At 36.8% G+C, this 22,687-nt stretch overlaps 2 protein-coding genes and 1 long non-coding RNA gene across 3 annotated transcripts in view; 2 read left to right on the top strand and 1 right to left on the bottom strand.

Moving 5' to 3' along the window:
• Positions 1-897: 897 nt before the first annotated feature.
• Positions 898-22,687, bottom strand: part of ORC2 (origin recognition complex subunit 2) — a 41,901-nt gene continuing 20,111 nt past the window's right edge. The window contains exons 8-18 of the mRNA XM_049615879.1: positions 22,338-22,398; positions 20,009-20,202; positions 18,895-18,993; positions 15,821-15,930; positions 13,183-13,315; positions 12,309-12,405; positions 8,707-8,853; positions 7,900-8,071; positions 4,318-4,379; positions 3,070-3,188; positions 898-1,064 (exon numbers count right to left, since the gene is read on the bottom strand). Of these exons, the coding sequence (XP_049471836.1) occupies positions 978-1,064; positions 3,070-3,188; positions 4,318-4,379; positions 7,900-8,071; positions 8,707-8,853; positions 12,309-12,405; positions 13,183-13,315; positions 15,821-15,930; positions 18,895-18,993; positions 20,009-20,202; positions 22,338-22,398 (1,281 nt within the window). The 3' untranslated portion in view covers positions 898-977. The remainder of the gene's footprint in view (positions 1,065-3,069; positions 3,189-4,317; positions 4,380-7,899; positions 8,072-8,706; positions 8,854-12,308; positions 12,406-13,182; positions 13,316-15,820; positions 15,931-18,894; positions 18,994-20,008; positions 20,203-22,337; positions 22,399-22,687) is intronic.
• On the top strand, positions 11,574-12,661 carry LOC125911780 (uncharacterized). The gene is made up of 2 exons (XR_007454447.1): positions 11,574-12,205; positions 12,335-12,661. It is a non-coding gene; the product is annotated as an uncharacterized LOC125911780 (long non-coding RNA).
• The window catches only part of CFLAR (CASP8 and FADD like apoptosis regulator), a 224,037-nt gene continuing 217,819 nt past the window's right edge, over positions 16,470-22,687 (top strand). Inside the window, exon 1 of the transcript XR_007454444.1 lies at positions 16,470-16,510. The gene's annotated coding sequence lies outside the window, so the exon portion shown is untranslated. The remainder of the gene's footprint in view (positions 16,511-22,687) is intronic.

The raw sequence follows: 22,687 nt of genomic DNA, 5'->3' as shown, positions 1-22,687 counted from the left end.
AAAGACTTGTGTAAATATTTCGAAGGCTTGAAATTATTACTTTAAGAAAAAAACTGAAACGTCTTACAGTGAGTTTTAGGTCTACTTGATAGAGAAATCAAGATTAAAGCAGCCATTTATATGCTACTCACTTGCATGTTACTGAAGAAAAAATGTCAATAGAAGAATAACTGAATTTTTATTTTCTGTTTTCTTGAAAACAATGACTAAAATGTAATTCAGGATTGTGTTTCTGTAGCCTGGCTTCTCACTCGTGTCATGAGGATGATGGCACAGATATTAATTTTTCCAAGTACCATAATTATTGTTCATGTGCTTTCTAAGGTGGGTACACATCTTATATACTCATTATGCTTTTCCCACTGTCCCAAAGAAATAGTGTCATGCCCTCTTCCTCCCTACCCCCACCAGCATGTAATCTAAATCCAAAAGGAGAAAGCTACATCACCTACTCTTCCCCAGTCTTACACACCTTTTGTTAAGCCTTTCAAGAGCAGGAAGATGATCTGCCTTCTCCTTTATACTCATCAGCTCTGACAGAACAGCAAATAAAGTAGATTTATGTGATGCCAATGTTTTTGTACTTCCATACTCTAGAATAAACACATTTGCAAACAGCTCTGGGGGGTGTTTAAAAGGCCCTCAAAAAATTAGGAATAGTATCATCTCTAGTATAAAAGAATTCAAAAACAACCAGCTCCAAATAGTCCCTGAGCACACTGTTCATTCCAGCATGAAGTCTCCAGAGAGGTAATGAATGAAAGGCACGTTTTCTCCTACTTGAGGACCACTGCATAGTACTAGAGATGGTACACCAGCCAGGCTAATCAAGGTTCTAATCGATGACATTCCCCCTCCTAATTTTAAGTCTTATACACTGGAAAAAAGAGTCTAATGTTAGATGTAAACACAACACTTTAGAGGAGTGGCAGCTGGGGTCCAACAACCCTTCTACAGAAGAAGAGTAAAGGGCAGCTTCAAGACTCTTCTTCTTCCTTTTCCAGGAAATCAGTCAATGTTCCATTGTCCACAGGAATTAACAAATATTCTACTCCATCAGTTCCCTAAAAGATGTGAGAATACCCTGGATGTTAGTCATTTGTAAAGATATATGTGAATCTTGTTGTAGGTTAAACAGAAAAATAGATTTAATATTTTACATAAATATGGAAATGTAAAGATTAAGGCAAAAGGGCAGGCATATATATTTAAATACACTGAATTCATAGTTAAACCACTTCATCGTGGAAAAGACTGGAGAGTAAGTAGATTTCTTTACCCTCCTGGTCTTTCTAGAATTTTACATACTGATTTCTTGGTTCTTTTATCCAGGTATCTCCCCTAATCCCCTTTTTAAAAAAGTAATCTCTACACCCAACGTGGAGCTTGAACTCATGACTCTGAGATCAAGAGTTCCATGCTCTACTGACTGTGCCAGCCAGGTGTCCCCCAGGTATCTCACCTTTTTAAAATAACCCTCACTAGACTCTCATTTCTATCACCCAACCTCTGTACCTTTCCAGAAGAGTCATCAATATTTGGTGGTCTCCACTTCTTCACCTTTCACTCAACCCAGTCCAACCTAGCTACTACCACCATTATATGTCATCAAAAGAACTTTTGCTTGGACCACCAAGGAATTCCTTATTCCTAAATCCAATACAGATTGTCGGTTTTCATCTTTTTGGCCTGTCTGCAGAACCTGGCACTGCTGACTGTTCTTTCTTAAAACATGCCTCTCTTGGCTTCTGTGACATCATATCCTGTTTTTCTTCCTGGCTGTCTGGCTATTATTCCCACCTCTACAAGCTTATCTTCTACTTAGCCATTAAATGTCGCACTTCTGGGCTTAGTTCCTGGCCTCCTAATCTCACTGTATGTCCTCTCTCATGATAGTCCTACCAATGGCTGGTTTCCATTACAACCTAAATATGCAAGGATCAGTCTTCTATCTCTAGCCCAATCTTTGCTCTGGTTTCTTGTCCCAGGATATCCAGTTGCCTAGCTGACATCTCCATTTGCAAATCTCAAAAGAATCTCAAAGAGTAAGTTCAGATGTACTGCAATCACAAACTTATGATCTGTCTACCCAAAAATGTTTCTCATCCAGTGATCTTACCATCTCTCTGGTTATGCAAGCCAGGTACCAGAAATCATTCTTTACACTTTCCCTTGGCTCTCACATCCAACCTATTATCAATTCTTGTCAGTTCTACCTCCTAAGTATATCTGGATTCCAACCCCTTTTCTCTCTTCATCCTAGTCAAGTTACCATCATCTCACCCAGACTACTAACAGTTTCCTAACTGGTCTCTGGGAATTGACTTTTAGCAATTCCCACCTCACCCTGCCCCATTCCACTTTGCATAACCAGAGTCAGAACAATTTTTTTTAATGACTTCCCTTAATCTTCAAATGAAGATTAGAATCTTTTCTGTGGCCTAAAAGCAGTATACCATTGTCTTTTCAGCCTCTCATTCTGTGCCATGCTGGCCTTGTTTTTCTCTGACCAGTTATCTCCCAATATTCCTTGAGATCTCAGCTCAGTGGTCTGATAACCATAATTAGGTCGGATTCACATATTACGCTCTTTCAGAACCATGTACCCTTCTGATCATAGGACTTAACCACAATTAAAAATTGACACGTGTGTGATTATTTGACAAATGCCCATCTCCTCCATTAGACTTTAAGCTCCATCAGAAAAGAAATTCGGTTTTTGCTTACTATTGTATCCTAATACTTAGCGCAATATCTGATATGTAGTTAGTGCTCCATGTAGACTCAATTGGTGATGTGGTAGAAGAAAAAGAGGGAAAAGGGAATACAATTATTTGACTTATATTTCTAATGGTCTGTTACCCTGGCTAAGTTTTCTGCTCTGAAACTGAGTACTTCTTTCTATAGAACTTAATCTATAGAACTTAAATTGTACATGGCCTAAATGGATCCTTGGGACCCGTCATGGAACCTCTACTTGTTTCCTAAAGTCGACTCAAAGGCATACTTGTCCTTAACTAAACAAGAGATAAGGTATTCCTGGCATATAATCTGTAACAGCAGTCTCACCTTCTTTGTTCTTATAAGCTTGTGGTCCCTAAATTCAGTTAGCTGGGCCCGAAGTGTCAGATCACTATTGACCAGGAATGCCTCTCGACACTGTTGGTAAAAATCTTGAAAAGAAAGTCCTAGAGAGTTCAAAAGGAGATGTGAACATAAGTTAGCATTTAAGACATCACCCCATATATGGTTACCCATTCCAAAGAACACAGAAAAAAAGTGCTATTGCCACAGTATACCAAAGTAGTCAGTTTTAAGTACCTCTGGAAGAAACAAACTAGAGAAAACTTAATTATTATACACCGTGACTTAGATATATCTATTTAAAAAAAAAAAATTTTTTTTTTAATGTTTTATTTTTTGAGAGAGACAGAGTGTGAGTGGGGGAGGGGCAGAGAGAGAGAGAGAAGGAGACACAGAATCCGAAGCAGGCTCCAGGCTCTGAGCTGTCAGCACAGAGCCCGACGCGGGGCTCGAACCCACAAGCTGTGAGATCATGACCTGAGCCGAAGTCAGACGCTTAACTGACTGAGCCACCGAGGCGCCCCTAGATATATCTATTTTTAAAGAGAACTGATTGGTTGAAAGTAGTCAACTGACCAAGTAAAACCTAACTCTGTGGGCAGCTTTAAACAGCATGAATAACGCTGACTTTTAAAGAAGGAACTAGTACGTCAGGAGAGCTGAATGGTTATTAAAATATTTATCTAAGTTAATGGTTTTACCCAAGGGGAAGAAAATCTGCTAAGATGCCCAGCATATGAAATATGTTATCTGTAGACACATGTCCACAGTTACTACTACATAGGAAATTTAAAAATAGGCCGGAAATGGGGCACCTGGGTGGCTCAGTTGGTTAAGTGCCCAAATTTGGCTCAGGTCACGATCTCAGAGTTTGTGAGTTTGAGGCTCGTGGGCTCTGCACTGACGAGGAGTATGAAGCTCGCTTGGGATTCTCTGTCTTCCTCTCTCTGCCCCTCCCCTGCTCTCTCTCTCTTTCAAAAATAAATAAAACATTAAAAAGAAAAAAAAAAAGGCGGCCAGATGGGGTCTTTCAATGTGCATTGGCAAACAGTGCGTTAAGCAGTGTTATCTGTGGGGCTTCTTGAAAATGTGCTATGTGGCAGACAAACTGATCACAGACCAAACCATTTATTTGCTCCTTTGAAACACTGCAGTGCTATTATTAGATTCCAGAAAAAGGAATTTATGGGGTGAAACAAACTCAAACAATTTAATATTATAATTATTGGATACCAATGTAAGAAGGGTTATCCTGGTTATCCAGTTGATACTTTATTAGTAGCCTGAAGATCCCCCTAAGGAAAAAAAAAAAAAAAATCAAATCCAGAACCTTAACATCAAAAGGTAACAGTAAAATACACAAAGATAATTTGAAATACTTGGCTTATACATACTCTCTTCTGTTCTTTTCTCCAAGGAACCTGGCCTACTTAAAAAAGAGAAGCTTTTTTATAGACTTTTAAGGAAAATCTAGGAGTTTTCTTTAAGGCTACAGGTTGGTTCAGGTTAGAAAATTTTGAATATATAATAAAATGTAAAGAGAATATTAATCCCATAACCCTAAAATAACAACCACAAACATTTGATGTGGAAATCATATTTATGTATGCTGCCTTCTCAAATCTTTGTGGAATAAAGCAGGGTGGAAACACAAATTCATGCATTTATATATAGTATATACCATTTTATATCTCACCTTTTCACTTAACTGATTTTCCCATATCATTAAAAAGTCTTCCTAAATTTTTAATGGCTGCTCATCTGTCATATCGTGTACCACACAGTTACCATTGCCCTACCTGTTTTGGATGTTTACTTCCAATTTTATTAAAAATAACTCCACATTAAGTTGTACATATTCTTTCATCTCGATTTCTACAGGAGACTGCACAAAGTCGAATTATGGGGCTGGAAGCATGTTACACACCCTGAGATTTTCAGGAGTCCTTGGGTGTGGCAAAAATTTTAAATCTTTACATTTTAATTTTTAAGATGATCTAGAAAATAATCACATAAGTGTTTCTGGATCATCTGACCATGTTAGAACTAGATACTGCCACTCACTACACAGCTAAATGTTGATTAAGATTTTTTTATCACATTCATACCAAGTAAACACTAAATGATATAGGAGTTTGCAGAATGAAACAAAATTTCATAGTTACAAAAAAAAAGCATCGGGGACACCTGGGTGGCTCAGTCGGTTAAGCGTCCGACTTTGGCTCAGGTCATGATCTCACAGCTCATGGGTTTGAGCCCCATATTGGACTCTGTGCTGACAGCTCGGAGCCTGGAGCCTGCTTCGGATTCTGTGTCTCCCTCCCTCTCTCTCTGTTCCTCCCCCACTCGCACTCTCGCTCTCTCAAAAAAAAAAAAAAAAAAAAAAAAAAGCGTTGGAGGCTAATACATAGACATTTAAGTATGCCAAACTAAAAACTGCTTGCATTAGAGCAGAGTCCTATTTAACGTTGTACTTATATTGTATGGATTCCCACCTTCATACACAGCAACTTGCAATAGTCCATTAACAGTAAACATAAGAAGATTGAAACCTTTTTCTATTGCAATTTAATAGAAATTTTGATTAGATACCGATTTAATGCATATTTCAATACTAATACAATACTAATCTTCAGGTCTACAAAGCAGCTTTACAGAGTAACAAAATTAATTAAAATCAGTAATTGAGGGCTAACATGAGGAAGTCTTGTGGTACCGATACAGCTGAGTATCTTGACTGTGGTGGTTATAGGGATGTAAGGCTCCGCATGTGACTAAACTGCAAGGGCTATGAGCATACACTTGCACATACACAAATGAGTGCACATGTCCACGGTGAAATCTGAATAAGCTCTATGGATTGTACCAATGTCTGGTTTTGGTTTAATACTGCACTGTGATGGGAGGTATTTGGGAAAGGGGTACTCAGGACTTTCCTGGACATTTCTTTATAGCCTTCTGTGAATACTCCAAAAGTTTTTAAAAAAGCAAACACATAAAAGAAAAATAAATGGGAAAAATTTTTCTAGAATGAAAAGATTTGAAAGTTTTTGCCTATCCCATCCCCTAGTTATTCCCCTCCCTTCTTTTATACAGTGTGTACTATCCTGAATTAGGTATTTTTCATTTCTGTGCACATTTTGAAATTTAACCATAATGACATATGCATAGAGTATTACAATACTACATAATACATAAAGTATTACAGTGCTATAAAGTATTGTTTTACATGCTTTTTTTCATATCTACCATCCTGTCTGGTTTAGCATTTGTCCTCAACAGAAATGTCTGGGTTTGGACAGTATGTGGTATTGTCCTACTACTGTTACCCCACATAAGTCAGACTCCCAACTGCCTTTGCTGCTCTTACATCCAGAACACAGCTGGGCTGTGGCTTCCAATCTCTCACTGCTCTATGATTGCTTCATTGAGATGTTCATATTTTCAGTCAGGCTATAATCTTTTTGTTTTTCCTTTGGTCCTTTTATATTTTATCTATTAATGCTATGTGTTTGGAACAAAAGGGGATGAATTAAAAGTGTGAAAACTATTGTACCATCCTGACTAGATGTGTCCATTGCTCTTGGGAGAAAAAAAAGACCTTGCTAGTCTCATCTGCTTTAAGAAACTTTGCATTTTTGTGTCAAATTTAAAACACACGAAAAATCGATGTTTGGATTAATTTATAGGTCCAATACATTCTCACTTGCTACCTCTATAATGTTCAGTCCACTCATCCAAGAACACACTATTTTTCATCTTTTCAAATCTTAATTATTTTTAACAGGGTTTATTGTTTTCAAACACTTCATCTTGTTAAAAATTGCTCTAGAATTCTATTCTTTTGGGGGGGGGGAACTGGTACTAAAAGCCTTTTTCAGTAAGTTATCATGCCCTTTATGTTTTGCCAGTTTATGCCATATCCAGCTTTTCTTAGCATTTCTTAATTCAGATACACCTTTTGGTGGGGCTGCTGAAAGGGCTCCACTAGAGACATTATACAAAGATTTTAAGGGCAAGAGCTTTGGAGCCCAGCAGATGTGGATCAAAATCTCTGCCCATTGCTATCTACCTTAGAGTAGCTGTGAGGATCAAATGAGTTATTTCATGTGAAGGGCCCCATGTTTGAATCAGAATGTTCAGTATATAATTAAAAATAACCCTCAGATTTAAGTAAAATCAAAATTCTTTTTCCTCCAGTGACCACTATCTTGAGATGTCTTATTTAGAAATATAATAATTAATGGGGTGCCTGGGTGGCTCAGGTCATGATCTCACGGTTCATGAGTTCTAGCCACACTTTGGGTGAGCCCTGCTTCTCTATCCCCCTCTCTCTCACTTTCTCTCTGCCCCTCGCTGACTTGTGCCCTCTCTCTCAAAAAAAAATTTAGAAATATAAAAATTCAGAAAAAGAAATATTGACACTACTGTTTGAGGAGTCTGCCTATTGCATAACCCAGTACTGCCAACTAGTTTTTACTATTTCTCTTAATCCTTCAAACTAAGTAGAGACTTTATTATTACCATTAAAACCTACTACTGCATGTCTTAAAACGTATGGAGTTTTTAAAAAGAAACTGCAGGGGCGCCTGAGTGGCTCAGTTGGTTAGGCATCTGACTTTGGCTCAGGTCATGATCTCGTGGTTTGTGAGTTCAAGCCCCACATCAGGCTCTGTGCTGACAGCTCAGAGCCTGGAGCCTACTTCAGACTCTATGTCTCTCTCTCTCTGCCCCTCCCCTGCTCACGCTCTGTCTTTCAATAATAAATAAATAAAAAAAAAAAAGAAAGAAAGAAACTGTAGTTTTCATTCTTACCTTGCATTAGGGGTAAGGCTTCGTAAGACATGAGTTAGAGAACTCAGTGGTAATGATCCAGATTGTTTAACCAGAAGAGAATTCTCATAGGAAGTTTCTTCAGTATAAGGACTATATGTAGTAGTTTCATACCAGAGCCAGTTATAAAGACTCTGCTTTGCATGATCCCACACTACGGCATATAATTAAAGAAATTATTAAATTATTAAATTAAAGAGTTATTAATTATTGTCATACTGTCATGTTACTAGATTCCACTCTAGGAAGTGGAAAGAATGAGAAAGCATTGAAATAAATGAATCCTAAAAATTTTCATTTTTGCCATTTTTCCATCCAAATCAGTACCTCACAATCTAATTTCATTGTCAGTCAACATCTATATCTGAATCTTTATTTGTATGCTGAATACAAGTAAAATATATTAGTGCTACACCAAGGCATTCTTTTGAAAAAATTTAATAACACTGTTCTTTTTGTGTTTTAAACATTTTTTTTTCTATAGGATCATCACAAAGTCTCTGAATTAAATGCATAAAATCAATGTTGCAATACTTACAAAGAGTAGAAAAAGACCAATATAATAGTTGGGCCTCTCCCCCTTCATGAAATGAATACCCCCTTTAGAATCTGAATTTTATCTCCAAGAATTATGCTCTAAATCAGATTGAGGACACTTTTATTTTTAGCAACCCATGTCTTTAAGCATGCAACAAAAAAAGTGTACTAAAAAAACAATAAAAATGTTGACTTACAATAGTAAAAAATTTTTTAAGACTGGTATCTCAAGAAAGAGAAGGGAAGACTTACTGAGAGGAGCATTGAGGTGATCAATAGATGCTATAAGGTATATATTATGTAAAGATGACAACTGTCCAATAATTTGCTGGCTTTTGTCTCCTCTCAACATTTGGCTATCCAAATTGTGGATGAGAAGGAAGAGTTCTAAAGAAGAATCTAAAAGGAAAGACAACTCAATTATTATTTACAAGGAGTATTTGTAAAGTCCTTACAACACAAAATGCCTGTGAATTAAAAAGTATCAAAGTAGTATAGGACAAGGGTAACTACTGCATAGCAGTATGTAATATATTTGAGAAGACAGCAGTCTCTCAAAAATAGGCAACATATTATTAAAGTTTTAAGGAAATTGGTTGAAAATCAGTGGGGACTGGGTGGTTAGACACTTAACTGGAAGGGTTAGTGCTCAAATCACATCATAAAGAAAGGAATTTTAATAAGGTACAGGAAATAGTGCAAGATGCATATTGGGTTGGAGGTAAATCTGTGCATGTTGCATTGCAAGGTAGAAGTAGAGCTGGCACGCACACACACACACACACACACACACACACACACACACAGTTCTTACCAGGCATTAAGAGGCAAGATAGAAAACCCTGATTATCGTAAAAGGCAAAGAAGACAAAAAAAGGGGAGGGAGTGAAATTTAGGATATTGCTCAAGGCATCAGGAAAGTCAGAGAAGTAAATAGTATCATAAAGGTTAATGAAGGAAGAATTTGGAGGATGGAGCTGTCAACACCATTAATTACTGCAGAGATCAAGATAAAGAATGAGCCAAGGTCAACTGTGTTTAGTAAGAAAATTACACAAGTAATCAAGCATATAGTTCATGTAGCACAGAAGCAAGAAATTGAGGAAATAGGTAAAAAGGCATGACATGTCTTCAAAAACTCTGAAATCACTGAAACAAGAAAATAAAACAGTGTGGAAGGGCAGCAGAATCAGGTAAACCTTTTCTTATGATGGAAGAAGTCCTATATATGTTTAAAAGCCACTGGTAAGTCTCTCAGGAGTTGGTAAGAAATGAGACATTTAGCATTTATAATGGACAATAAGCCTACTAGAGTAAGTAAATTTCTCTCCCACTGGGGCTAGAGGGACAAGAGAGACTATAGCAACAAAGATTCTGAGAACATTTTGAAAGTCCAAGGTTCCTTAAATTCTAGAAGCCACCATAATCAATAGTGTTTAAATTCTATATAGACATAGAATTCTATTTTATAACTATATAAAATTATACTTATATGTTTACATCATATGCATTACACTATATGAACTATGTAATTATTTATTTATGAACTATGTAATTAGTTACATATATTCAAATTATATACCCATATGTGAAAACTTTTATTTAATTATAGTTTATATAATTACAAATATATTTTATATAAATAACCAAATATGCATTACATAAATGAATATATACATGTAAAATGACTCAGGCACTTATTTTAAACAATTTATAACCATACCAAAATTCTCTATCAGATTAAGTTACTCCTTTTTATTAAGTAGTAACTAAGTGACAATTGTTGGACCCTAAATAATTTTGTTTTTAGTTTTCTGAAATGCTCACATAGCCAAAACACTCACACCAAAAGAATAACAAAAAAATGCTTTTAGGGGTGCATTGGTAGCTCAGTCAGTTAAGTGTCCGGCTCTTGATCTCAGCTCAGGTCTTGGTTTCACTGTTGTGAGTACAAGCCCCACACTGAGCTCTGTGTTGGCCATGTAGCCTATTTAAAAAAAAAAAAAAAGCTTTTTTTCCATTCTGCAGATTTTAGTATATGAAATTATTCAAATGCAGTAATATTTACTGAGAATAAAGAAGAGAAGTGTTTTATAAAAATATTAAACAATATATAAAAATACCAAAGATGCACGTATCAACTGGGGGCACTTCACACAGGCCAAGTAAAACCTGAAAACTATTCTGAAATAATAGGCTTTTGGTTATACAAATTCAAGGTGTTTGGGGTAATTCTTTCCTGTTAGGTAAATGAAGTTCACAAAAAAGTTGATGGAAAAAGAAAGGGCAAATTACTTCTGAGAAATCTAAATCATCATTGAGAGAAGTGTTATTGAAATAATCCCCTGTACAGAATAATACAGAGCTTCCTCAGTCTCAGATGGGCATACATCCCGATAAACCCATCCTAAATTGAAGTCAAAAATACTTTTAATACACTCAACTGAACATCATAGCTTAGCCTAGCCCACCTTTTTAGTTTTTTTAATTTAAATTTTAGTTAACATACAGTACAGTGTTGGTTTCAGGAGAATTCAGTGATTCATCATCACTTACATACAACACCTAGTGCTCATCACAAGTGCCCTCCTTCACTCTCAACAATAGCCAAATTATGGAAAGAGCCTAAATGTCCATCAACTGATGAATGGATAAATTGTGGTTTATATACACAATGGAATACTACGTGGCAATGAGAAAAAATGAAATATGGCCTTTTGTAGCAACATGGATGGAACTGGAGAGTGTGATGCTAAGTGAAATAAGCCATACAGAGAAAGACAGATACCATATGGTTTCACTCTTATGTGGATCCTGAGAAACAAAACAGAAACCCATGGGGGGGGGGAAGGAAAAAAAAAAAAAAAAAAAGAGGTTAGAGTGGGAGAGAGCCAAAGCATAGATAGACTGTTAAAAACTGAGAACAAACTGAGGGTTGATGGGGGGTGGGAGGGAGGGCAGGGTGGGAGGGAGGGCAGGGTGGGTGATGGGTATTGAGGAGGGCACCTTTTGGGATGAGCACTGGGTGTTGTATGGAAACCAATTTGACAGTAAATTTCATATATTAAAAAATAAAAAATAAAAATAAATAAAAAAAAGTAAAAAAAAAAAAAACAAGTGCCCTCCTTAATACCCATCACCCATCTAGACCGTTCCCCACCCACCTCCCTCCATCAACCCTCAGTTTGTTCTCTGTTGTTAAGAGTCTCTTGTGGTTTGTTTTCCTCTCTTCTCTTCCCCCCACCACCTTCCCATATGTTCATCTGTTTTGTTTCTTAAATTCCACATAGGAAGGAAATCGTATGGTATTGTCTTTCTCTGATTGACTTATTTTGCTTAGCAAAATATTTTGCTTAGCTGGCTCCATCCATGTCAATGAAAATGGTAAGATTTCATTCTTGTTGATTAGCCTAGCCCACCTTAAATGTTCTCAGAACAGCCTATAGTTGGGTAAAATCATCTAACACAAAGTCTATTTTATAATAAAGTGTTGAATATCCTATGTAATTTATTGAATACTGTACCGAAAGTGAAAAACAATGGTTGTACGGGTACAGAATGGTTATATCAGTTATTTACTTTCATAGCCATGTGGCTGACGGGGAGCTGTGGCTTGCTGCCACTGCCCAGCATCACAACAGAGTGTAGCACCACATACCCCTAGCCCAGGAAAAGATTAAAAATGCAAACTTTCAAGTATGGTTTTCTACTGAATGTGTATTGGTTTTGCACCATCATAACATCAAAAGTGGTAAGTCAATCCATTTTAAATTGGGGACCTCCTATCTGTACGTGAATAAGTATAAGTGTATGCTTAGCTTTACCCTAAAACTAGAGCATCTACTTCATGTTACCTTCTTTAAATTTGTTTACTATCCAGTCTAGCTGATCCAGTACACTGCGGAAAGTACCCATATGATCGAGGACTTCTTCTGTTATAGAATTCAGGATCTATATCATAAAAGTGCAAGAGGTACATCAATTACTACTTATTCTATCATATAGGATAAATACAACTAGCAAATCAATCTTTTCTTATAAGTTAAAAATGAATTTAGATTTCCTATCAAGTCTAAAAAAACCACTTAAAAAATCCTTCTGGTTCTTAAGTATATCAAATTCATTTTTGGCATTAAGTTATGGCAAAAATGAAACATGGAAAAATACCAAAGACATAAAGATAAGAGGGTAGCAAAAATAACCCCCCTGCAACAAAACGGGAAACATTAGAAAACTATATATTTATCAAAGGAAATGGGATACACACATTAAAGACACTTTTCAGAAGGAATACTGCATTATTAATATCTAGCACCAAAAGGTTTTTGTTTTCAAACGATGAGAGGACACAAGCATTTGCACTAAAACTGACCTATGATACATTATAAAACTACAAACTATTACTTATTAGAGTACCAAAGTGACATAAAAGCAATAATAAAATCAAAGTCTTCCATAATCCTGTCCTTCACAAAAGTACTGTTGTTGGTATTTGGTAAACAAAACCAACATTTCTCTAAGATTTACTATATTTATCAGTTACAAAGTAGGAAATTCAGAGATGAGGTTTCAAAGCTAGAACCCTGAGTCCCAACACATGATCTTAAGCATTATGCAATCCTACTAGTGTCAAGGCTAAAAAAATTTGAATGTTCCAGAATGTAAATGGTATGGGTATCAAATGGCAGGGAATATAATGTTGCTCCTTTTAACATTTTTGAAACTTACTGATTTCACACTTATTCCAGGAAAGAAGCCATTGATGACAACATGAATGGAATCTTGCAGCACAGTGGTTCGAAACCTTTCTAGTAAATCTCTTTTAGAACCCAAACCAAAAAGCACAATGTTGAACCCCAGGCTGTTAGGAAAGATAGCATTCATGAAATTAAAGTTCAGTACCTCTTACTTAATTTTTTAGAATTAACTAGTTTAAGTTTATAAAAAATACAGAAAGAACTAGGATGACTAAAGAACTACATTGATTCTCAACTTATACAAGGTAATAAAAGCGCAATTTTATTATTATCTGTACACCAAACTTACAGGTCCAGCATCAGTAACTTTCTCTCCAGCTCTTAATACCTTTCAGGTGATGGATGGCTGGAGGCAAGGGAGAACAGGAGGCACAAGGCACTAAACAGTTGTACAAGCTGAAGCTGAGTTTTAATAGATTAAATAGGAAAAGTAAGCAGAGGCCAAATCACAAAGGTCTTGTTAAGTCAACTAAGACATTAGATTTTATTTAAAGGACAATGACCATTTAACAGTAACTAGTCAGGTGTTAACTGAAAGGTTTTAAGTAGGAAAGTAGCATGATATTTTCACCCTGGCTGAATAGGGCGGATGGACAGAAGAAGGGGAAAACTGCCAAAGATGATGAGCTTGAATTAGGTGTTATGGAGAAAAATAGAAGTTATCAAGAGCTTTACATGTCAAATCAATAGGATTTGAAGAGTGATTAGATGTGGAAGGTGAGAGAAAGGGAATATTTCAAAATAACTTGTTTTTTTTTTTTGGCCTAGGCAACTATGTGGATGAAGTGACTTTCACTGTGCCAGGCTGCAGGGGCAGGTGGCAATGAGGGGTCTAAGAGGAGTTAAATTTTATATATATTGAATTATTTACAGGACATCAACATGGAAACCCTCCAGTATACACTGATGTACCTGTATATGCTGCTGAGGAGTGAGATCTGGGCTGGCCTGGAGAAATCATGGGAGTTATTCACATGCAAAAAGCAACCAAAGCCCAGAGAGTGAATGAGAAGATTAGAACACCAAGCACCTAGGGGTCAAGCTAAAACTCAACTCCATGATTGTTTATAGAAGTCTATCAGAAACAGTATTTATGTGATGCTTTGTAGCAATGCAGGGGAGCCTAGGAATAGAAGAAAGGCAATAACCCCCAAAGTAGAGATAGATGGTGCAAGGTAGCAGCACCAGAAAAAAAAGTAAGGGAATTCAGAGAGTCGACAATTCTGTTAAGTAGCTGAATGAGGTATAGGCTGGGAAGCAAAGTCAAACAAGTTATCAGAGTTGACATACTGAAAGGAGGAACTGGTGGATGCTGTGGGATGGGATCAGAGTGAAGAGCTACTTTACAAATTTATAATGAACAGATCTACAAAAAGTTATTAGGAGAAACTGAGGTCCTAGCAATGAAGATAGGCATAACCCTTTGATGTGTTACTGGCAAAAGAAAGCCAGGATCAATTGAGGAAAATTGTGCCAATTTCTAGTTTTACTGCTTGGTGGACCTGACTTCTTATTTATCCCTGTGACTATGTAACTGTGAGTATACATGTACAATACCATACATTTTAAGCACTTCCTTATACTAAGATCCTTTTTATTTTTTTCAACATTTTTTTTTTTTTTTTTTTAATTTATTTTTGGGACAGAGAGAGACAGAGCATGAACGGGGGAGGGGCAGAGAGAGAGGGAGACACAGAATCGGAAACAGGCTCCAGGCTCCGAGCCATCAGCCCAGAGCCTGACGCGGGGCTCGAACTCACGGACCGCGAGATCGTGACCTGGCTGAAGTCGGACGCTCAACCGACTGCGCCACCCAGGCGCCCCAGATCCTTTTTAATAAAAGTGTAAAAGTAATTATAGTAAAAAAAAAAAAGTTTTCATTTTAACCATTGTTCTAATTGTTTTAATGGGAATTTGAAATTTAACCTGAGGTATCTGAAAAATGGTAAAATTCAAAAAATATTCAAAGAAATAATTTTTAAATGGTAAAATGGTATTTATAGGACAGATAAAAACCTGAAGATCTATAGCACATGAATACAGAATAAGATTAAAATATATATATATTCTTTTTAGAAACTTTGCTGTGGAAAACTGGATTAAAATCTAACTGAGGGGCACCTGCGTGGCTCAGGTGGTTAAGTGTCTGAATCTTGATTTCAGTTCAGGTCATGATCCCAGGGATATGGGACTGAGCCCCACATGGGGGCTCCACATGGAACGTGGAGCCTGCTTAAGATTCTCTCTTTCTCTCTCTAACCCTCCCCTGCGCTCTCTCTTAAAAACAAAGAAAAAAATCTAATTGATATATCTTATCAGTCTTGACAGATTAGATTTTTCAATATTTTTACAAGTAATAACAATTCTAATAAAGGCTATTTTACCAATGGCTTTCATATATGATAAACTTAGACACACTTCTTGAAAACTAGATTTTCTGAGATGAGTCATACAATATGACATTTCTACATCTGAGTCATCAAATTAGGAAAACACCTATTTTTTTCACAATTTTATATGTAAAAATGTATCAAGTTGATTGCAAAAAGAAAATTAAATGTTAGATTGCTTTGATTTTAACACACAGACATGTAAATAATAGTACTTACCGTAACTGCAACATCCATTTATGAAATAATTGTTCATACTGTTGATTTAGTTGTTTAAGTTCAGCAGAAAAGGAAGGAGAAACCTTGCTCAGTAAGTTACGCAAAGTTTGCTTTAAAAAAAAAGAGGGAAGAAAATCACTTTCAAACCACATACATCAAAATCAACAGAAACTAAAAATATTTCCTTAGAGGTAGACATTAGAAGAGGCCATTAGTGGAAATATTACTTTAACCAGGCTTGGTAATGAGTGCATCAAATGAATACACATACTATTTATGGTTTAAGTATTTGTTTTCTTAAAACTTTTTGTCTAGAACTGTATCTATGATTATAAATTCCAAATATAAGGCTTTAATTTCTAAAAAGATCATTACCATAAGGAGATGATTAAACCTGCCTCCCAGCTTTGACAACAAATCCAGACAGACTTTTTAAAACCTATGAATTTGAAGAAATGTGAAAGCTTAAGGTAACAATATGAATTCTCAGAAAACATTAAAGTTTCTTTATAATTTACCATTATCACTAATAAAATAAACTTGTATCACTGCTCCTCTAAGAATCAAAGCTACTTCTAACAAATCCATCTTTGATAAGTATGGCAAAGTTTTTTTTTGTTTTTTTTTTTAAGATTTTATTTTTGGGGCGCCTGGGTGGCTCAGTCGGTTAAGCGTCCGACTTCAGCTCAGGTCATGATCTCGCGGTCCGTGAGTTCGAGCCCCATGTCAGGCTCTGTGCTGACGGCTCAGAGCCTGGAGCCTGCTTCGGATTCTGTGTCTCCCTCTCTCTCTGCCCCTCCCCCATTCATGCTCTGTCTCTCTCTGTCTCAAAAATAAATAAAAACTTAAAAAAAAAAAGATTTTATTTATTATTTACAAAAAAAAATTTTTTTTAATGTTTGTTTATTTTTGAGACAGAGAGAGAGCATGAACGGGGGAGGGGCAGAGAGAGAGGGAGACACAGAATCCGAAGCAGGCTCCAGGCTCTGAGCTGTCAGCACAGAGCCCCACGCAGGGCTCGAACTCTCAAGCTGTGAGATCACAACCTGAGCCAAAGTCAAGATGCTTAACTGACTGAGTCATCCAGGTGTCCCTAAAATATCCTTTTAATACTAAAGGCTAGAATTGCAGTTAACATCCCAGGCACTCAGGTCTATTTAGGTCTTAACTTATCCACACACTTAAAGAGAAACAGGACAAGTTCTAAGTAACTGGTAAGTGGGTAGTTTTAAAAATTTTCTCTCATTCCTTCTGAAGTTTAGAGCTCTGAAAAAGCAGATGAAGCACTCGTATCATTTCCAGAGGTCAATTATAGCAAATTATCAGAGCATACTCACATTTGAATGTGAACTCCGGAAAGTTATCTATAAACTTTAATTTCAAACTTTAGTGTCTGCGGAGAATCACGCTATTGGCCCCAATATTTCCCATTTCCCTATATATCCACACCCTCTGCCATGTGACTTTGCCTCCCACTAAAGAGGTGGAGCCTAGTTCCCTGCTCTTTGACTTTTTTTGCAGCCACATGATTTGCTGTGACCACTAGGACAAGGCAGAAGTGACACTGGGTCAGTTTTGAGCCCAGGCTATAAGAGGTCTTGTGTTTTTCCACTTCTTACATCTCTGGCATCGTCATGAGAAGAACATGGCTCAGGTGGCCTGCTGGTCCAATGAGGAAGAGAGACATATGGAGCAAATCCTTGATCGGCCAACCCCCACCTGACCCACAGACATGAGAAAGAAAACATAAATGCTGAACGATACATGCTGAGACTATATTGGTTAGCTATGTCCACAATCACTGAAAGACCTTCCCCTCCCTCATTATTGGTAACAGGTGTTTAATAGAGGTCTTTCTGCCTCTCAGTCCTATGAAGTCCTGTTCTGACTCTAGACCCATTTATCCTTCTCCCATGTTGCTTATACAGAAATCTATGCACTAAGTAGATGTCAGTGCCATCTCCTCCCTAGAACAACTTGGCTTCTTGACATGTTTTCATCAGTCTCTGATCTGAGTCCCAATACCAATACACCAGGTGACAAAGACAAAAACAACCACATAGCATCATGTCTACCAGGTCATGGCAGCTTACTCTATATTCTCCTCTTTTCCGTATCTTGCAAACTCTTGTGAAAAGCCCTGTATACCTTCGAAAACTGCAAAAAGTCTCAATATTCTTTTTTTTTTAAGATAGCATTTTTTATTATTTTTTAAAATGTTTTTATTTATTTTTGAGACAGAGAGAGACACAGCATGAGCAGGGGAGGGGCAGAGAGAGAGGGAGACACAGAATCTGAAGCAGGCTCCAGGCTCTGAGCTGTCAGCACAGAGCCCCACACGGGGCTCAAACTCACAGACCGTGAGATCATGATCTGAGCTTAAGTCGGATGCCCAACCGACTGAGCCACCCAGGCGCCCCAGAAGTCTCAATATTCTTTGAGCCAATGACAATCATCTCTTCTTGATTCAGATTATCAACCCCACTTTCTACTCAAAGACTTTCTCAGATGGGTTCTGTCTTCTCTGTTAGGGACATACCAGTCAAAACCCTCAGTCAAAATACCTCAAAAACTGGTATTTTTTATTAAATGAGATACCAGAACCATAGTATATAGTAACTTTATCTTACTGTACCGAACAGGTTTTCTGTAATATCAAGAAGCAGCTTCCCTCTGTTCTTTGTAACTAAAGGTCTGTAACTAAAAGAGTCCGGTCAAGGTCTTTATTTTGTGACCAGTGTGAAGTTCAATGAATATGAGTTAAAGAATAACAGAGATTAATGCTAATGGATAACAAAAAACTATGGCCCTGATGATTATCATAAATCCTGAAGAAATGATAAAGTAGAGAAAAAAATGTAATTATAGTATATCAAACAGAATTCAAATCTATTGAACCATTTACATATAATGAAACATATAATAGTTATGTTACATTAATTTGTGTTTCATTTTATCAGGATAATAATTCTGCTTGTGTAAACTCACTCTTCACATTTGCTGCTTATGCAGTATATTTTTTAGCTCACAATAAAAAAAAAAAAAATATAGAAGTAACGTTTCTTGCAACATACCTGATCCAGTTTAGCTCGCTTTAGTTTCTGTAGTGTTCTGTCAGAGGTTAAAACTTTTGAACTGCTATGAGCTTCAAAATATTCTTCTACTAAATCACTCTGAAAGTGGATAGAGCAAAATCAATTTTTAGTTTCAGATATTTATTTTATATCAAAACTAGACAGTAATATCAGAGTAAGATATGTGAAATATTTGGCAGCATTTTCTTTTTGCAGCGATAATACAGATTAAGGACCAAGCAAATTTAATTCTATTTAATTCTAGGAGTAAAACTGAGTAACTCTTAGGATCATAAAAGTTAAAAGAAATGACTACATTGAAGTAGTCTTCAAAAAAATGATTCCTAAGTTCCAACATAAAATTTCTACTTAGACTTAAAAAGGGGGGGGGGGAGGTGGCTAACGATCAGGACCTTCATTTTGCCTCACACAGTCCTAGCAAATCTGTTAATATTAGTACAGCTAAGGAACTGAAAATGAGGAAGAAATCAACAGCAGAGTAAAAAACAAACAAAAAAAAAAGAGCTGCCTACCATTCCAGTAAAATGGCTTACTACTTCTTCATGAACTTGGGGCTAGACTAACCTCCATGGTGGTAAGAAGGGATGGAAAACCTTTCAGGCAGTAGGCTTCCTACATTGCTCTGATTCTTTACACCAAACACCAGATAATTAGCCTTTTCTCAGGTCATGGTGCTTACAGTGTTCCTCCAAATAACTCAACATGGACCCACAACCACTTCACTTACTACTTAAACTGACTTGACCATATCAACAATGTTACAAAAACAAAACTATATAAAAAGGTATACACTGAGAAGTCTTGCTTCCAGTTATCCAATCAAAATGTATTTAAAAGCTCATTTTTTATACAACTAAATTGAGATGTCAGCTTTAGCACATGGCATTGATACATGAATGTGGATGCAGACAGGCCAGAACAGAAAGTTCAGAAATAGACACAAATATATACGGGCACTTATGTGAAAGACTGAGAAAATATAGAAAAGTAAAGGAAAAAAATATATTAATCCCCCATTTGGATCTCTTTTCTTAGGGTAGCTTATCTTTAAGATACTGCACAATTTTTCTTTAAGATTAAAGTCTCCACTTACTGTTTTATCTCTTTTCATTTTCTTAGAAGGTGTTCCTTTACAAACAGGAGCTGAAACTACTCTATTCTGAGATGGAATCTTTTGGCTCAATATGACTTCGTTAGTGTCCTCTTCATATTCTTGTGCAACTCCTTCATCATCTTCTGAGTTGGAAGCAGAATATTCACTTTCACTGTCAGAATGAGACCTTGGAACTGTGGGGCAAAAAAGCAATCAGGAAAATTTGACAGTCTGACAAGAGAGGCATTGAAGGGTAATGGAAAGAGCATGGACTTTGAAATAAGAGAATTTTACTTCTGGTTTTGTCCTTATTTGCTGACGATTTCACCAGAGCTAGTTATATAAAGTTTTCTGAGCACTAGTTCCCTCATTTATCAAATGAGGCTCAAAGTGCCTAATTTAATGAACCACTGTGAAGACTACATTGAAATGTATATAAAGCAACTAACAATGCCTGACACCCAGGAACTGTGGCAGAAAATGCCAATCATACCTAGTATCATTCTCTTTCCTTCTTCCTTGCTAACAGAACAGTTTTGTAATATGTGGCAATGTGTCTCACCCTAAGGGATAAATAATCATGGTAATTATCTTTTCCTTTGCCAGATACTTGTTTTCCCACCTCTTTTGCATCTAGGATTGGCTATGTAACCCTCTGACCAATGAAACTTGAGGGAAAATTTGCTAGAAGCTTCTGGGAAAGATTTCCCTCACTTATGGAAGCCATTTATTTATACCAATAGCTTAAAGCTATAGAAGCCATTGTGCAATATGAAGCATTCAAACCAAAAGGTGAAAAATGCTGGTAGCAAAGCAAGAAGACAGGCAGAACCTGGGTCTTTTACGACACTGTTGAGTTAACTCAACCATGGAACTGTGTATCCCTAGGCTTCTCATGATGTGAGATAATTAAATGTCTATGGCTTAAGCCATTATTGTAGAATTTTCTGTTGCTGCCTATACTGGAAACGCCATCCTGACTCAATAAATGGTAGCTACTATAAAAACTATCAATACATAGGCACATTCCATCCCAGAGTTGATACAATAATTTTGCTTTTTCTTAAGTTTATTTATTCTGAGAGAGAGAGAGAGAGAGAGAGAGAGGGAGGGAGGGAGGGAGGGAGACAGGGAGGGAGGGAGAGAGAATTCCCAGCAAGCTCTCCACTGTCTGCGCAGAGCCCAATGAAGGGCTCAATCCCATGAACTGTGAGATCATGACCTGAACCGAAATCAAGAGTTGGACGCTTACCTGACTGAGCCACCTAAGCACCCTTAAAATAACTTTTAATTTCCTAGAAGGCAGGACCATGTCTATTTACTTGGCTTTGTACAGCATTCAGTACAACTATGAATATTTAAACTGGTTTCATTATAAAATTTCTAAGCACATCAATAAAACCACTTACAAAACTGTCTCAAAAAAACCCTAAAAGGCGTGTAATTTTACTGGAGAGACATTTTAACTAACCTTAATATCTACTGACTATAATGTAAAAGACATGTGTTAAGTGTTGGAGTTAAAAATATAAGAGAGAGTTCTTGGCCTGAAGGAATCTACAGTTTAATTGAAGAAATGAACATATCTTTTCATGAAAAGAAGTTAAGTAGTGACAATAACAGATACTAATAGGAGGGTGCCTGGCTGGCTCAGTTAGTAGAGCATGCGACTCTTGATCTTGGGGTGTTCAAGTCCCATGCTGGGTGCAGAGCTTACTTAAAAAAAAAAAAAAAGACAGTAATAGCTAACACCTGTTAAGCACAAATTAAAGTCAAGCACTTATACTAAGTACTTTTGACATCTTTTATTCCCATTACTCTCAGAACTATGGGGCTGGTACCATTATTGTCCTTGTTTTGCAAATGAAAAAAACAAGCATAGAGAGGTCTCTAAGTGGCAGACTGAAGATAAAAAGCAAGCAGTCTAAGACTAGAACCTATATACTTAACTATTACTGCTCCTTGTTTAGGTGCTTCTTTTTATAAAAACTCAGTTTTGTTTTGTTTTTTTTAAGTTTATTTGAGAGACTGTGTCCACACAAGCAAGTGGGGGAGGGAGAGAGAAAGAGGGGGAGGGGAGGAGAGCGAAAGAGGGGGAGAGAGAGAGACAGAGAGAGAGGGAGAGAGAAAATGAGAATCCCAAGCAGGCTCTGCACTAATAGCTCAGATTTGAGATTTTGAAATATTTAACTTTAGTGCAGAGACCAATACGGGGCTTGAACTCACAAACCGTGAGATCATGACCTGAGCCAAAATCAAGAGCTGGATGTTTAGCTGACTGAGCTAGCCAGGTGCCCCAAAAAACTCTTGTTTAAAAAGAAATACATACCTATTAATCTTTTCCTTATACCACTAGGTGCTGTTGATAGAAATTCACTTTTATCGTTGTTCTGTTTAAAAATAAAGCAACATGGTTTCAATTATCAAATAATAATGACATAGAAATTAATGACGGATGAGTGGAAGAGGCTAGAAAAGAAGAAAAATATTTTCTTTTCATTAGACTCCCTTTGAATTAGATGAGCCTAGTTCCTAGAAGTAGAAAACAATGACAAATTAATCTGTCAGGAAAAAACGGTACGGCAACAAAACAATACAACAAATTCCAAAGGATTCTTTAAAGTGATTCTACAAGTTGAATTCCAGACATCTATAAAGTATGTAAAGAAAAAATGTATA

Source organism: Panthera uncia, assembly GCF_023721935.1.
Source record: "Panthera uncia isolate 11264 chromosome C1 unlocalized genomic scaffold, Puncia_PCG_1.0 HiC_scaffold_3, whole genome shotgun sequence".
Taxonomy (NCBI): Eukaryota; Metazoa; Chordata; class Mammalia; order Carnivora; family Felidae; genus Panthera; species Panthera uncia.
Note: the sequence above shows the minus strand (reverse complement) of the source record. Positions and strands in the feature narration are given on the sequence as shown.